Raw genomic sequence first — 17,528 nt, forward strand, 5'->3', positions numbered from 1 at the left:
GGGCCATTTTTTCCCTTTTGTTATCCTGGTTGTTTTACCATTGTTGTGGTTATTATTATCGTTGTTATTGTTGTCATTGTTGTTGGACAGAGAGAAATGGAGAGAGGGGAGAGAAAGACAGACACCTGCAGACCTGCTTCACCCGCCTGTGAAGCAGCTCCCCTTCAGGTGGGGAGCCAGGGGCTCGAACCAGTCCTTGCGCTTTGTGCCACGTGCGCCTAACCCACTGCGCTACCACTTGTCCCCCTGAATCCTGCTTTCTTTTTTTTTTTTTTTTCATTTTTTATTTTCTCTTTTGTTACTCTTGTTGTTTCTCATTGTTGTAGTTATTGTTGTCGCCGTTGTTACATAGAACAGAAAGAAATGGAGAGAGGAGAGGAAGACGGGGAGAGAAAGACAGACACCTGCAGACCTGCTTCACCGCCTGTAAAGCAACTCCCCTGCTGGTGGGGAGCCAGGGGCTCAAACCAGGATCCTTAACTGGTCCTTGCGCTTTGCGCCACCTACGCTTAACCCTGAATCCTGCTTTCTAAAGTCACTCACTCTCCCCCCCCCACCCCACCCCCCGCCCCCTTCGGGGAAACTGGGGCCTCACACATGTGTGGTTTCACTGCTGTGGGCCAGTTGTATTCAGATAGAGGTAAAGACATCATGGTAGTGGAGCTTCTTGCTGATTCCATAGATTGTTCTATGCAGTCCCCAGATTTGAATCTGAGCTACATATATTATCAGGGTATGTGTTCTCTACCCAGTGAAATATCTCTAGCCCTCCTCCAGAATGACTCTTTAATAGTTGCTGCTGTTGGGTAGGATTTGCTAGATATTACACTTAAGGCACTTCATGAAGGCAAAAACTCCTGTTTTATTCCCACACTGAGAACAGTTGTCACCCAGTAATTATTTGAATGAATGAATATTGTAAATTCAGCTTCCTTAAGGAGAGAAGAAATATTTATGCTTTCATCTACCAATCTTCTTAGCTAAGGATATTTTTCTTTTTTTACTTTGAGAGTACTCAGTCCCTAATGGTAGAACCCTATTAGTTTTAACAATGAACAAGTCAGTGACAAAAAGTCTGGTTTGTGTACAGTACATTTTTTATAAAAACAAAAAAAAATTACACTTTTTCTCTTTTTGACTGTAGGGCTATTGCTTGGGCTGGGTGCCTTGCCTGCACTATGAATCCACTGCTCCTGGTGGCCATTTTTGTTGCCCTTGTTATTGCTGTCATTGTTGTTGGATAGGACAGAAAGAAATTGAGAAGGGGGAGAGAAAAATAGACACCTGCAGACCTGCTTCGTTGCTTGTAAAGTGGACCCCCCCCCGAAGGTGGGGAGCCAGGGGCTAGAACTGGGATCCTTGCACTTTGTGCCAGGTGCAGCTAACTTCAGTACCACCCAGCCCCACCCACACACTTGATTTTTTTAAATGTTTTTCTTTAGTGTCTAATCCTCCCAACATTTTTTTCCTTTTAAATTTCAGACTCTGAACTTTTACCAAGAACAACCTCTGTACTGCTTACTTTGAAAAAATTAACTGTGACTAGGAATTTTTGAAATGTTCTCATTGATAATTACTGTAAAACAATAGAAAGGATTCTGTATGGGCTACAAATTGAAATCAACCACCTTTCAGATGAAAAAAAGACTGGCTTTTCTATTTATTTGACACTAGGGAGTTGGGCGATAAGAGCAGCGGGTTAAGCGCACGTGGCACAAAGCGCAAGGACCGATGTAAGGATCACTTCACAAGCAGTGAAGCAACTCTTCAGGTGTCTTATCTTTCTCTCCCACTCTGTCTTCTCCTCTTCTTTCCATTTCTCTCTGTCCTATCCAACAACAACGACGACAATAACTACAACAATAAAACAAGGGCAACAAAAAGGGAATAATAATTTTTTAAAAAATAATTTAATTTTTTTTAATTATAATTTTTTAAAAAATCAACACTAAACCAGGTTTTGTAAAGTCTGAGTTTAGACAGCTGTGGGGGTTAGGAGGGAAGGAAAGGTATAAGTCTTTCATTGCTTCATCCCATCCCTCTTCAGTGATGGACTTCCAAGTTTCCTGACTGCTTTCAGTTTGGCATTAAGTTCCTAGGGAGAATTGCACACCCATGATACCACACCTCTTGGAGGGGTGCCAGTTTTTATCACTGAGATCAGCTTGTTATCTGTCTTAGTCAAAACCAGTCTACATATTTTTTAAATTGCTAGAATGTACTGCACTTAGAATGTTATGTAAAAATGTTGATTTTTATTTAAAGTCAAGCCTCTGGTGATTTGGTGTTCATGGGTTTGAAGGTCAGGGAAGAAGGAGCAAGAATTTATCCCAAGAGAAGATTTTAAAATGGTCAGGCAATAAATACCTTTATTAGGTTGATTTGTTTTTACTCGAATAGACTGATGCATCACTGATTGTATATTTGAATATCATAGATGAATAGATTATCTTTGACAAAAGTTGTACTGTGGACACCTCTTTGGTGAAGGCAGCTTTGGTTGACTCTATTCACCATCTCTTCCTCCACATACAGGAGGACTATACATTGTTCTACTTCTCTGTCCAAGGCTGTCTGGCTATGGTCATTATCTGATTCAAATTCTGGATCAATCTTTAAACCTGAAAAATCTCTGCCATAGTTTATCTGGACTCATTACCCTAATAGTTTCGGAAAATGGTGGTTAAAAAGTTTTCAGGGGGTCGGGTAGTAGCACAGGGGGTTAAGCGTAGGTGGTGCAAAGCACAAGGACTCCTGTAAGGATCCCGGTTGGAGCCCACGGCTCCCCACTTGCAGGGGTGGTCACTTCACAGGTGGCAAAGCAGGTCTGCAGGTGTCTTTCTCTCCCTGTCTTCTCCTCTCTCCACTTCTCTCTGTCCTATTTAACAACAACAAGGGCAACAAATTGGGGTGTAGGGGGTGAGGCCTCCAGGAACAGTAGATTGGTGCAGGCACCAAGCCCCAGCAATAATCCTGGAGGCAAAAAAAAAAAAAGGCTTTTGGGCCATATAAGAGCTGACAGAAATGATTGATAATCTTTGCTGGATTCCTTCCTTAGCCTTTTAGTGTAAATATTTGAATTGACTTGTAATTTCGTTAAAGACTGGTGGGAAAAGTTTGGCAGTGCTATTTACTACCTACTGATAGCACCTAAACTAATACAAATGTTTTGATGGTTGGGGGATGTTACTTGGTGTTTGGTGCATCCTCTTAGGCCTGTAGGCTGGACTCCTGTCCTGGTTCATTTTCCCAGTATTTCTTCTTGTTGGTTTAACCATTTTATATAGTATGTTATAAGGTCCCTCTCTCAGTACTTTTCAGATTACTGATAACTCTTCCCTGGATTGACTTGTGTCTAAGTAAGGTAATTAAAGAGTTCACAGTTGTAGAAATTGACAGTTGTTTCAATATTATTTTAATCCCTGAGTTGGAGCTCAGTGATTTAAAAGCCTCTTTTGTTCTTTTTCTTTCCTGTAGGCTATGGGAGCCTGAAGGCTTTTAAGCTATAAATAGGCTTCTTAGCTTAAACACACTGACTTCTGACCAAGAGATAAAGCAGGGTGGGGCAGAGATAATCCAGTGGTTAAGCAAAGAGACTCACAGCCCCACCGCTAGGCCACAAGGTATATAGATCTTCTCCTTAGTTTCCTGGTTAGTTCTCTATCCCCTGGTGTCAGCACAGTGTCACACTCTTCCCTCCTCCCACCCCCTCCAGGTTCTGAGGGTAATAGCAATGTTGCATTTGGTGAGTCCTCTCAGGTGCTCCAGCTAGCTGCCCCTTGTTGGTGAAACAGACTGGAGGAGCTGTTTTAACTGTTAAACTGCCGGACGGTTACCAGCCACTTAATCTCTCCCTAGGCTCCTCTCTGTCCACGTACCACACGTGTTTGCACTCACCGGTGATTTGGTGGGTTCCTGAAGTCATTCTAGTCCTGTCTTGTTACCATCCCAGGTTTGGTATTCCTAGTTGACCTGGGAGAGGAGAGGAGAGAAACACAGCTACTGCTGTTCTGTAGCCCCGCCTCCAGAAGTCAGTGTATAGCTTTTTAATATGAAAACTTTTGAGCATTTGAAATAGCAAAAAGTCATATAATGGACTTTTTTATTATTACTTATTTCACATGTCTTTCAACTCTTGCAGATTTTGTGTTACTGTTTCCACAGAGTGTGCCCTGCTCCCTACCCATCTGGTTATCATGGGTTCAGTGCCTCCACTGTTCCTGGTGACTTTTTTTGTTTCCTCTAGATAGAGGGTGAGACAGCACCACTGCATCTCTTATAAACCTTCTTACCTGCAAATATTCCCATAGGGTGACCCTGAGCTTGAACCCAGGTTCCTATGCTTGGTAACATGTGCACTCTCTAACTGGCTCACTCTTGACATTTTAAAGCAAAATTCACACATTCACCTAGAAGTATAAATACATCTTTAGTTATTTAATCTATTAATTTATCTAGTGCAGATCATCTCCAGTTTTCTTGGCACTTAGTAATATAATTTACATAATTTTGGTGTTCTCATGATTTCCCTTTCATTTTGCCCCAGGAAGTATATATAGCCTCTCAGCTAGAGGTATACTGTATCCATTCAGGTAGTAGTCATATATTATGTTTTTAACTTGATACCACACAGATAGCACAATTGGAACATTAAGCAAACAAATAATAGCTTTTTACTGTGAATAATAATAATGATTATCAACATAGAAGAGTTAAGAAACAGAGCATCACTCTGGCATGTAAAATGCTGGAAATCAAACTTTTGAAGTAGCCCAGGAGGTGATGTAGCAGATAAAGCATTGGACTTTAAAGCATGAAGTCCTGGGTTCAATCCTGACATTGCAAATGCCAGTAAATTTAAAAAGCAGTATTAGGAAAGGCTAATGCTTATAGACATAGACACAAGATACTTGGTAATTTGGGAAATGGAGAAGAAGGTACCTATTGGATTACCCAAAAGTCATGACTTTTTTTTTTTAATTTCTTTATTTGGGAATTGGTGTTTTACATTCAACAGTAAATACAATAATGACTTATTTTTCTATGCAAAAATGTGTCATAACTTTTCCAATAACCCAATATATTACCTGATTTTAAACGGGTGGGAGGTGATGACAAGCACCGTATTGTAAAGCTATGACAGAATAGTATATGTTTAAGACTAGAAGGAAAAGAGACCAAGGCAATTCAGTAAGGAGAATAGGTATCTTTTTTTAAAAAATGGTATGAGTTGTAGGTAGATAGCATAATGGTTATTCAAACAGACTGTCATGCCTGAAGCTCCAGAGTCCCAGATTGAATTCCCAGTACCACAAGCCAGAGCTGGTCAGTGCTCTGGTTAAAAAAAAATTAATGTAGCCTGTCCATCAGTGCTATAAATTCACTAGAAAAAGAAAAGAAAATTTATGTAATCTTTGAGGTAGACAGATTTATTTGGGCACAAAGAACACAAACTGAAAAAAGAAAAATTGGGGGCTGGGTTGTAGCTCACCTGGTAGAAAATACCTTGTCATTCACAAAACCCTATGTTGGAGCCCTAGCACCACATGAGAAACATTAAGTTTGTCTGATCTGTCACACTTTATCTTTGAAATGTTTATCTTACTGTATAGCAATTGTTTCACTAAAGTTTATTTTAAAAACAAATGTTTCATGAGGTTTAGACTCCAGAAATTAGACAACTACTTTAGGTTAAGAGTCAATCATTAGTCAGGATTTAATACGTAAGTATTATTTGTGGTTTATTAATAGGACAAGGTCGGGGAGATTGTCAGACTATTGATTCCTTTTGCAGTAGAATTGGAGCCCTTCCCCCCTACTTTTTGTTGGTCACACAATGAAGCAATGCTTTGTCTGGGCTGCTTTCTCAAGTATTTCCTTTCAGTGGAATGTGCTATCATGCCTACGGTGCTATTTGAATATTGTCATTGTGCTTCTTGACCAGTTTGTTAAGGTTGGTAGGTAAGAGATAGGTTATAACTCCTCTTAACTAATCCATCTCTTACGGTTGCAGATTCTCATAAACACAAAGACAAACACAAAGATCGAGAACACCGGCACAAAGAGCACAAGAAGGACAAGGAGAAGGACCGAGAAAAGTCTAAGCATAGTAACAGGTAAGGATTCAGTAAGGAAGTCCCTCAACATTCAGTCATGGTTTGGCTCACCTAGAATAAGCAATTGGTAAAGAGCATAGATAGCAACATAAATAGAGATTACTTGATTTTTCTAGAGTTGGTAAGAGAATGGCCAAATTAGTGAATTTTCTTTCAATATATACCTTTTTTTTAATTTAATTTTATTTATTCCCTTTTGTTGCCCTTGTTGTTTTATTGTTGTAGTTACTATTGTTGTTGTCGTCATTGTTGGATAGGACAGAGAGAAATGGAGAGAGGAGGAGAAAAAGACAGACACTTGCAGACCTGCTTCACCGCCTGTGAAGTGACTCCCCTGCAGGTGGGGAGCCGGGGCTCGAACCGGGATCCTTATGCCGGTCCTTGTGCTTTGCGCCACCTGCGCTTAACCCGCTGCGCTACAGCCCGACTCCCTATACCTTATTTTTTTAAGTCAGGTGTAATTTCAGGGCATGCTGGCATTTAATTATTCTCGTGACACTTGTCTTGATAAATGGTGGCTGGGTCGAACAGTTTTGATGTGTTCTTTCTTTTTGTAAAATTCCTTAATCTTTTCTTCTTCAGTTTATTGTATCCAACCTAAGTAGTGGCCAGAAAGCGCTCCAACTAGTAGAGCTCTAGATTTGCATTCCTGAGGCTCTCAGTATCATCCCAAGCACAGCATGTACTAGAGTGATGATGCTTTGGCTTCTCTCTCTTCCTTTCATATAAAAAAAAATCTCTTACAAAATAAATAAAACAATTTTTTTTTTGCCTCCAGGGTTATTGCTGGGGCTCAGTGCCTGCACCATGAATCCACTGCTCCAGGAGGCTTTTTTTTTTTCCACCTTTTGTTGCCCTTGTTGTGGTTATTGTTGTTGCTGTTGATGTTGTTCTTTGTTGGATAGGACAGAGAAATCAAGAGAGGAGGGGAAGACGGGGAGAGAAAGACAGACACCTGCAGACCTGCCTCACTGTCTGTGAAGCGACTCCCCTGCAGGTGGGGAGCTGGGGGCTCAAACCGGGATCCCTACACCAGTCCCTGCACCATGTGCGCTCAATCCATTGCGTTACCGCCCGACCCCCAAAATAAATCTTTTAAGGAACTCTACTGTAGTAGATTTGAGAGCAAAAAATACCTGACAAGGATAAAGAAGTTTGTTACATAATGATAAAAATGTTAACAGAATTAGCTAAGGAGGAGGACATGGCAATTATAATTATGTATTGATTTCAGAGTCTCAAAAACTATATGAAGTAAATATTGATAGGACTATATAGAAAATAAACAATTCATAATTATAATCAAACCTTAAAGCTGCTTTCTCAATTGATAGTATAAGCAAGAGAAAATCACTGATAGTATAGGAGATTTGAACATCTCCCTCCAGCTTCATTTAATTGACATCTGTAGAATATTACATTTAATAGCACCAGAATACACAAATGTATATGGAATGTTTGCCAAAAGATACCATATTCTAGACCTTTATCCAGCTTCCCTTTGACTTTCATCATTCCTCCTTTTTTTAAAAATCTTAACTTCTCATTTACATAGTAGTTTTCTAATTGTCTTTCTGTTTCTCAGTTAATCACTCTTGCCATTTACCCCTTTCTCATCTTCTGTATCCAAGCTTGCTGAACATCTCTTTTGTTCTTTGACATAGCATGTTTTCTGATACTTAAAAAACCTTAGAACTTGCTGTTACTGGATCTAGGATAATCTATTGCTCTCTTAATGTCATTCTTTTAGTTGCAGCTTAGACATCTTCCAGGTAATTTTTTTTTCTTCTCACACACTCATATTGAATGCTATTTCTATGTGTTTTCCTTAGATGAATATGTCCTAATCACAGTAGTTAACAATGTGTTGTTTGTTGCACTTATTTCTGTACTTTTTCTGTAAGACCCACAAGACTTTCCAGGTCCCTTGGAGAACAGTTGGGGTGAATTTCCATTTGTTTTTCACAGTCAAAATACATAGCAGATAGCTGGCCCTTAAAGTATGTATCTGTTGAATCACTGAGTGGATTGCAATGTACTCTGCATACCAATTACCGTCTTCTCTCCTCTTTTCACATATTCCCAGTCTTCTACAGGATAGTTACCTTTGACCATTATATATGTATATATTATATATATATTTTTTAGATATTTATTTATTCCCTTTTGTTGCCCTTGTTTTATTATTGTAGTTATTATTGTTGTGTTATTGATATTGTTGTTGTTGGGTAGGACAGAGAGAAATGGAGAGAGAAGGGGAAGACAGGGGGAGAGAAAGACAGACACCTGCAGACCTACTTCACTGCCTGTGAAATGACACCCCTGCAGGTGGGGAGCTGGGGGCTCAAACCGGGATCCTTACACCAGTCCTTGCGCTTTGCGCCACATGCGCTTAACCCGCTGCGCCACCGCCCAACTCCCAACCATTCTATATTTTGAACAAGCTCCCCCCCTTAATAAAATAGTGGTGTGTGTGTGTGTGTGTGTGTGTGTGTGTGTGTGTGTGTGTGTGTGTGGAACTCAGGCATGTGGGATTTCACATAAGACAAAGTATTTGATCACTCTGAACAAGAGTCTGAGGGGATAGCCTTAAATTTTCATTGCAGGGTGATTTTGTTTGTTTGTTTGTTTTGTTTTGGGTATTTTATTTTCTTACTTTCTTTTTTCTGTGCCTGCACTTTGAATCTTGCTCTTGACAGCCATTTTTTTCTCCCCCCCCCTCTTTTTCTTTCTATTTTATTTGATAGGACAGAGAGAATTTGAGAGGGGAGAGGAAGATAGAAAGACACCTGGACACCTGCAGACTTGCTTCACCGCTCATGAAGCATCCCCCCCTGCAGGTGGGGAGTGGGGGCTCAAACCTGGGTCCTTGTGTATGGTAATGTGTGTGCTCAACTGGGTGCACCACCTCCCAGCCCTCACCACTCCCACCTTCCCCTGACCCCTTCCTATCCCCGGTTTAGTTTTAAATTTCCTTCCTTGTATAGCTAAACTCTTGTATGCATGTGGTAGGCAGCTCAGATTTTCAAACAACATATGATTTCAGGTACTGTGTCTTTCTTTGGGCTTCAAGCCCCCTAGAGCTTTTGGCATTGAAAAAGATTGGTCTTGTAGATTACAATCCTATGAAAAATACATCTCTGAAAAATCTTCTATTTGGCCTATAGCACTACTGTACAAAAAAAAAATTACATAGAAAAATTTTTTCTTATCATTTATCTCTTACATTATTATTATTAACATTTACCACTTTGTGTCCTTTAAAGTAAAACACAGAATTACAGGAATCAGATAGCTCACTTGGGAAGGATACCTTCTTCTTCTTCTTCTTCTTCTTCTTTTTTTAATATTCCCTTTTGTTGCCTTTGTTGTTTTATTGTTGTAATTATTATTGTTGTTGTCATTGTTAGATAGGACAGAAAGAAATGGAGAGAGGAGGGGAAGATGGGGAGAGAGAAAGATAGAAACCTTGCAAGCCTGCTCCACCACCAGTGAAGAGACTCCCCTGCAGGTGGGGAGCTGGAGGCTCGAACCAGGATCCTTATGCTGGTACTTGCGCTGTGTGTGTGCTTAACCCACTATGCTACTGCCTGACTCCTGGAAGAATGCCTTCTTTATAATACACATGACCCAGATTCAGGCCCTGATATATGCCATGTGGTAGAGCAGCTTTGGTATTGTATTTCCCCTCTTACCCTCCCTCCCACCTATCCTATCCCACCAGCCTATCCTGATCTCTCTTCTTACCCTCCCCTCCCACCTCTTTTTTTTTTCTCCCCCAGAACACTGTTTAGTTGAAAATAATGGGAGTGTCACATGCGTGAACCATGATTATTCTTTTTTATTAGTGATTTAATAATGATAAACAAAATTGTGGGATAAGAGGGGTTCAGTTCCCACCATCAGGATTCCATATTCCTGTCCCTCCATTGTAAAATTCGCTGTTCTTTATCCTTCTGGGAGTATGGTCCAAAGATCTTCATAGGGAGCAGAAGGTGGAAGGTCTGGCTTCTGTAATTGCTTCTCCACAGGACATGGATATTGGCAGGTCAATCCATAACCCCAGCCTGTCTCTGTCTTTCCCTAGTGAGGTAGGGCTCTGGAGTGGTGTGGTTTCAGAGCACATTGGTGAGGTCTTCTGCCTAGGAAAGTCAGGATGGAGTCACGATAGGGCCTGCAACTTGGTGGCTGAAAACCATGATTATTCTTGCTCGTCCTTGCCAATTTTAAGCCTGCCACTCAAACTATAGTGACAAATCTGTGGAAAGCCAGGGAAGACAGAAGAGTTTTGCTTTCCCAGCCATGTTAGCAGTGCTAATATACAGACAATGTGAGAAACATCTGAGAATAAGAATACTTTTGGTGTTTATATTCCCTTCAGGTCCATATCTTAACCTGAATTAGAATTAAGAATGTGGATTTTAGGAAACTAGATTGAGATAGAACAACTGGTTCTCGAATTAGCAGGGAAATTTAAAAAGTTATTAACAAGAAAGAGAAGAGAAAAAAAAGTCACTGTCACATGTAATGTCAGGGAAAGTAAAAAAAGAAAAAGGGGGGAAGACAGAGAGACAGCAGATTTTCCTAGTGTCATCCCAAGGCAGAAGGAAAATGACCTCGTTTCCCACTTCCACTCTATTGCTTAGAATCCTGGCTACCCTTTGTTGTCAGCTTAGGTCTGCTAAGAGTCACAGACATCATTTTAAAAATAGTACAGATTAAAAAAAATAGTAAAGATTACTTTTTTTTGCCTCCTAGGTTATTGCTGGGACTCTGTGCCTGCACTATGAATCCACTTTCCTGTGGCCATCCCCCCCCCCCATTTTATTGGATAGGAAAGGAGAAGTTGAGGGGGGAGATAAAGATAGACACCTGCAGTCCTGCTTCAACACTTATGAAGTAACCCCCTGGCAGGTGGGCAACTGGGGGCTCACTTCCTCTGGTCCCCCAGGTTACTTTTTTCCTTAGTGGAATTTAGCCAAAGAAAGCCAAAAGAGATAGGCACAAACACCTTAGAGAAACATCTTTGAGTTTTTTCTTTTATTCTGCCATTAACATGTGTTTATCTAGGTTCTCCCAGTGTACTGGAGCTTATTCCCACATAGACATGAGCCCAGAGCCAAATAGCTAGCATTTGTGCATGGCCAGTAATTAGTTGTTTTCTCTGTCACGAACTCTTGATAATGAAATTCACATGTTAAACAAAAATGTGACTGTTATAAAGGTCCTCAGGAATGCTGGCTACTGATTTTGATCTGTATATCCCATATTAAACTCATTTTTCAAAAATGTTTTGTTCTTTAGCCCTTTGGGTTTCCTAGTATGGTTAGCATTAAGCTATTCTCCTATTATATTTTTCCTATTTAGTCTCATTGAAGTTCTTTAGTATCTTAGTCCACCTATCTATAATCTCTGGAGCTGACCAGTGTTTTAGCCTTCAGTTGTCTTTAAATTCCACTTTGACATGTTTTTGTCTGCTGCATATGAAAAAGTAGTCAATATCAGCATAAAGACAAAAATAATCTATTTTAGGACAGTCAGTGGTAGTGTAGGTTATTCAGCCAGTAGAGCACAGAACTTGTATGGATGAGGCCCAGGGTTCAGGCCTCCGTCTGTACAGTTGGTTCTTCTGCTCTCTCCTTTTCTCAATCCTAAAAAAAAAAAATAATAATAATCATACCACTTGTGAACTGGCCAGAATTTCCATCATTTCATTGGTGGAAAAGGTGCCAGTCTTTAAGTTACCATTAAAATCAGACTAGATGGGAGTTAGGCAGTAGTGCAGTGGGTTAAGCACACAAGTCGCAAAGCAAGGGCCCGGTTTGAGCCCCCTGCTCCCCACCTGCAGGGGAGTGGCTTCAAAGGCAGTGAAGCAGGTCTGCAGATGTCTAACCCCCCCCCTCCACCCCCCCCCGTCTTCCCCTATTCTCTCCATTTCTCTCTGTCCTATCTAACAATGACGACATCAGTAACAACAACAGTAATAACTACAACAACAGTGAAAAACAATAAGGGCAACAAAAGGGAAAATAAATATTAAAAAAAAAATTTTTTTTTAATCAGAGTAGTCTAATGCCTTTTGGAAAAGGAGACTGTGTGTCCTATTACTGTCCAAACTATTACTGATGCCTGTGGCACACCAGTGATTCACAGTAGTAGAATCATGAACTCAGGCAGAGGAGATAACAGTTAGGCAAAAATACTTTCATGCCGGAGGCTCCATAGTCTTAAGTTCAATTTCCCACAACACGGTAAGCCAGAGCTGAGTTGAGTGGTGCTCTTATCTCTGTCTGTATCTCTCATTAAAATAAAAACCAATGAAATATTTTTAAACTGGAACCATAAGCTCAAAGCATTTTTCTTTATTATCAAAGGTATGTGGGACTGAGATCTCTGGGTAGGGTGTGACTGGGAGGTAACTGTGGTAACATGGTTCTTTTCCTCTGCCCACCCCCTAAAAAAAAAGACCTGCAGCAACAAAGCCCTGATTCTACCCCTCAGAAAAAGTGAATATAACTTCATATGTGTAATCTTCAAAGAATTAATCGCAATCTCAGCAGCTCTGCTGTTCCACTGGTTATTCTAAAACTGAATAAATGAATGAGGATTTGAGGATTGCTAATAGATCCAAGAAATACAAAATAAAGTTTAGCTAAAAAGATTTATTTTAGCCAAAACACCTCTCAGCTCTGGCTACCATCAAACTTGCTATATTACTGCTCTGTAATATATTCAGGATCCACATTAAATAAACTATACCTTTTATAAAGTGCATTCATAAGTATTTGTGTCTTTTCCTATGTATATTTGTAGGAGCTGTGCATTACAGCATAGTAAAATAGTTTTCCTCTTGATAAAAATGCTGTATTAATTTCTTGGTGAGTAATGTTTGCCTTTTTGTTATGGAAGGCATCAAAATTATGTGATGTAGTTGATCAAAGAGATTTTTTTGTGTGATTTTTATAATGATTCACAAGATTATGGGATAAGAGGGGTACAATTCCCACCACTAGAGTTCTGTATCCCATCCCCTCCATTGGAAGTTTCTTTATTTATCCTTTTAGGACTATGGACCAAAATTCTTTTTGTTTTTTAAACGTTTTCTCTATTTTTTTTAATATTTATTTATTTATTGGATAGAAGCAGCCAGAAATAGAGAGGAATGAGGGGTATAGAGGGAGAGAGACGTGGAGAGAGTGGAGGGTAGATAGCAGGATGGTTCTGCAAACAGACTCTCCCACCTGAGGCTCTGAGAGGGAGACAGAGAGACCTGCAGCCCTGCTTCACTACTCATGAAGCTTTTCCCCTGCAGGTAGGGACTGTGGGCTTGAACCCGAGTCTTTGAGCACTGTAACATGTGCTCGACCTGGTGTGCCACCACCTGGCCCCTGGACGAAAATCCTTTATGTGGTATAGAATGTGGGAGGTCTGGCTTCTGTAATCGCAGGTCTATTCATACCCCCAGCCTGAGAGGCAAGGTTCTAGGACACACTGGTGAGATCATCTGCCCAAAGAAGTCAGTTTGACGTCATGGTAGCATCTGCAATTTGTTGGCTGAAAAGCCTTAATATATAAAGCAGAACAAATAGTTTAATAATGAGGAACCTAAAGATAAGAAGAGTATAGCAAATGAGATTTGGGGTCTTCATATTGGAAGAAGCAAAGTCTATTTTGAGTATATTCTAAGGGGCCCATGACTTTATTAATTTTTTTCCTGGGACTGACAGCCAGTTGAGCTAAAAGTATTATCTGGGAAGATGGTGTCAGAGTTGGGAATAGGACTAGAAAGCTGGATTGGGACAGGGTAGCTCCCAAATATGGGTAAAATCTGTAAATACCATTAACTGTAAACCTCATCAATCTGACCTAGGGCCCATGTCTATTCATACTTAGCATAGGAGCCTATGTAACCGTGTATCCCTGTAGGTCTGAGCTCTCATTCCATGGTCAAAGCTAGGAATATTCTAGGCTGCACTCATTTCAGGACCAGTCTTGCTGAGTCTTGGCTGCTGAGTATGTTGACCCAGCCTCCACTTCTGAGAGTGGGGCATTTTCTACCATTGTTCTACATTGAGGACAAGGTCCTGTCATGGCCCACACTAGGATTTATGATGATGTTCCTGATGGAGACGACCAGTGATGATGGAAAGAAGGGTCTATTAGAGGTCAGGCCCATCATATCAAAGAGAAATTTCTAAGTGCTAGACCCCATGATGTGGATATTTTGATGGCTCTTGATTTGAAATGTTATCTCTTGCTTTCCAGAGGAGCAATGCCTAATAGCAGTAGCACTTTCACTAAGTGTTTATCTAAAACAATTTTACTAGAGGGAGTCGGTAGAGTGCACATGGCACAAAGCACAAGGACCAGCAGAATAATCCCAGTTCGAGTCCCTGGCTCCCAACCTGCAGGGGAGTCGCTTCACAGGCAGTGAAGCAGGTCTAGAGGTGTCTGTCTTTCTCTCATCCTCTCTGTCCTCCCCATCTCTCCATTTCTCTCTGTCCTATCCAACAACATCAACAATACCTACAGCAATAAAACAACAAGGGCAACAAAAGGGAATAAATATTTTTAAAAAGCAATTTTATTAATGATTTAATAGCTTATTACAGGGGTTTAGTTCCACACTGTACCTGTCATCAAAGTTTTTTTTGGGGGGGGGGCGGGTCAACACATACCTTATCCCACCCGCTCAATAATAACCACCTCAGTGCTCACAAAGTAATAGAGACAATTTGCTTATTATGTTTTGGTTTTGGCTTTTTGAAGTTTTTATTTGTTTTTGCAAGTACATGTGTTTCATTTCTCTGTATTCCACCTATGAGCAAAACCACCTAGTAGTTTTCCTTCACTGAGCATAGTTACTTCCAGTTCTATCCATTTTGTTACAAAGGATACAGTATCTTCTTTATTCATTGCAGAGTGGTATTCCATTACATAGGCTCTGTGTGTGTGTGTGTGTGTGTGTATCTTATCCTTTATCCAGTTGCCTGCTGTGGGCATTTAGGTTGCTTCTACTCCTAAGTTGTTGGGACTAATACAGCTATGAACATGGGGTATATGTTCCTTTTGAGTTAGTGTTTTCTTTTTTTTTTTTTTAATTAATTAATTAATTTATTTATTTTTAATTTATTTTTTTATTGGGGATGAGTTAGTATTTTCATGTCTTTTGGATATATGCCTAAGATTGGTATTGCTGGTCCTTGACTTTAGAAGGGATTTTATTAGTGAGGAAAGGGCTAATCAAGACTTGTAACCATCATGTAGAAGTGACTTGTTTAAGCAAGCAGGATACCAGGGAGATTATACAGTGGCAGTACACACTTGAGGTCGTAGAGGCCCCACGTTCAATTTCTACCATCACTGTATGCCAGAGCTGAGCAATGCTTTAGTAATTCTCTTTTCGTCCATTAAAAAATAAATACATCTTTTAAAAACTATAAGAAAACATGTATCATGTTTGGCTACTCACTGCTCAAAGCCATGATTTTGTCATAAGTCTGCACAGAGTTGCCAAATTCATTTGTGTGTGTGTGAATTTTTTTTTTTTTATGCTCTTTTATCAGATGTGCTGGAACTTCCAGACTATTTTTTGCTAGTAGAATATCATGGAAGTCGGGTGGACTTGCAATTTATTCTTAGCCACTTAAAAAATGCTCTGGCATTCTTAGAATAATTTTATTTCTCTATTTGGTTTCTTTATTTCTTTGCAAAGATAAGGTCCAGTGTAACTGAGCTGAACCTTCTGCTAGTATTGTGGATTTAAAAGTTATTTCCATGGTTAGTGTTATCTATGAGTATCTTGATTTTATCTTGTGACCCCCTTGAGTTATCTATCCTGAATAACACTTCGTATCTTATTTTTCACAGTGAACATAAAGATTCTGAAAAGAAGCACAAAGAGAAGGAGAAAACCAAACACAAAGATGGAAGTTCAGAAAAGCATAAGGACAAGCACAAAGACAGAGATAAGGAAAAACGAAAGGAGGAAAAGGTAAAAAAAAAAAAAAAACCTTACAGTGAGGAAGGAAGAGATGTGAAATACGCTTTGTTTTTTCCCCCTTTTAAAAGTAAATAATGAAAGTACCACCATTGTGTAGTAATATTATTGTTTGCCATTGGAATGAAATAGTCTGTCAGGAGACTTTTAGAACAGTCTTCTACTCCTCATTATCTTACTTATTCCACAAATGGATAAATTGAGAATGTGGTGTTTCTTGAGTTATCATTTTTCTTTCATGAAGAAAAATAATCCTATTTTGGAAAAAAGGACTGATTGATGATCCTCTGTTAAGCTTCTGAGTGAAGATTTGGTGTATTGGTGTCATTTGTGGCTTTGGTTCTAGCATACCCAGTTGAACCCTTTACAAACACAGGTTTTATGGTTGAATGATACCTCACTTTGCAGAGTTCATGCCTTGCCATGAACTTGACCCAGTTTTGAGCCCTGGCATCACTTCAAAGCACCATGATAACTGGGGAAGCTCCGGTATTATGATGCCTCGCCATCTCTTTCTTTCTAAATGGAAAAGTCTGCCCCAGAGCAGTGAAATTGTACCTGAGTGACTAAAACAATGATTTTATTTAATGATATTGGTACTTAGCAGATATATTATAAAACTAATGTATCTCCTTCTCAACCTTTGCTTTCCTACCCTCCATTTTTCCTTTTATAAAGTCAGCTACTTTATTCTTGTATTACTATTATTTTTTTTTTTTTTTTTTTGCCCCCAGGGTTCTTGCTGGGACTCAGTGCCTGCACTACAAATCCACTGCTCCTGGAGGCTATTTTTTTCCCCTTTTGTTGCCCTGGTTGTTTTGTTGTGCTTATTATTATTGTTATTGATGTCGTCGTTGGATAGAACAGAGAGAAATGGAGAGGGGAGGGGAAGACAGAGGAGGAGAGAAAGACCTGCAGACTTGCTTCACCACCTGTGAAGCGACTCCGCTACAAATGGGGAGCCGGGGGCTCAAACCAGGATCCTTACGCCAGTCCTTGCACTACCGCACCATGTGCGCTTAACCCGCTGCACCAGACCCCCTACTATACTTCTGTGGTGTGTGTATGTGTAAAATATTTTAAAAGACCTGGAGTCTCAAACATGTTTAAAACTTAAAGGACAGGGTATTAATATTTATGGTGCTGAGGTGTTTGGGGGAGGGGTCCTGGCATCATTTGAAGTATGCTATTTTGAAGGCAAACATTTCATAGTGAATTGGACAATTCATTACGAAAAACTATATTTTTGGGACCTGGTGGTGGTGCACCTGGTTGAACGCACAATGTTACAATGCGTAAGGAGCCAGGTTCAAGTCCCCAGACCCCATCTACAGGGGGAAAGCTTCACAAGTGGTGAAGCTGTGCTGGAGGTGTCTCTCTGTCTCTCTTCCTCTCTATCCCCCTTCCCTCTT

At 40.1% G+C, this 17,528-nt stretch overlaps 1 protein-coding gene across 1 annotated transcript in view; it reads left to right on the forward strand.

Moving 5' to 3' along the window:
* The window catches only part of TOP1 (DNA topoisomerase I), an 81,894-nt gene that overhangs the window by 22,622 nt on the left and 41,744 nt on the right, over window positions 1–17,528 (forward strand). The window contains exons 3-4 of the mRNA XM_016187509.2: window positions 6,014–6,116; window positions 15,987–16,110. Of these exons, the coding sequence (XP_016042995.1) occupies window positions 6,014–6,116; window positions 15,987–16,110 (227 nt within the window). The remainder of the gene's footprint in view (window positions 1–6,013; window positions 6,117–15,986; window positions 16,111–17,528) is intronic.

Source organism: Erinaceus europaeus, chromosome 1, assembly GCF_950295315.1.
Source record: "Erinaceus europaeus chromosome 1, mEriEur2.1, whole genome shotgun sequence".
Taxonomy (NCBI): domain Eukaryota; kingdom Metazoa; phylum Chordata; class Mammalia; order Eulipotyphla; family Erinaceidae; genus Erinaceus; species Erinaceus europaeus.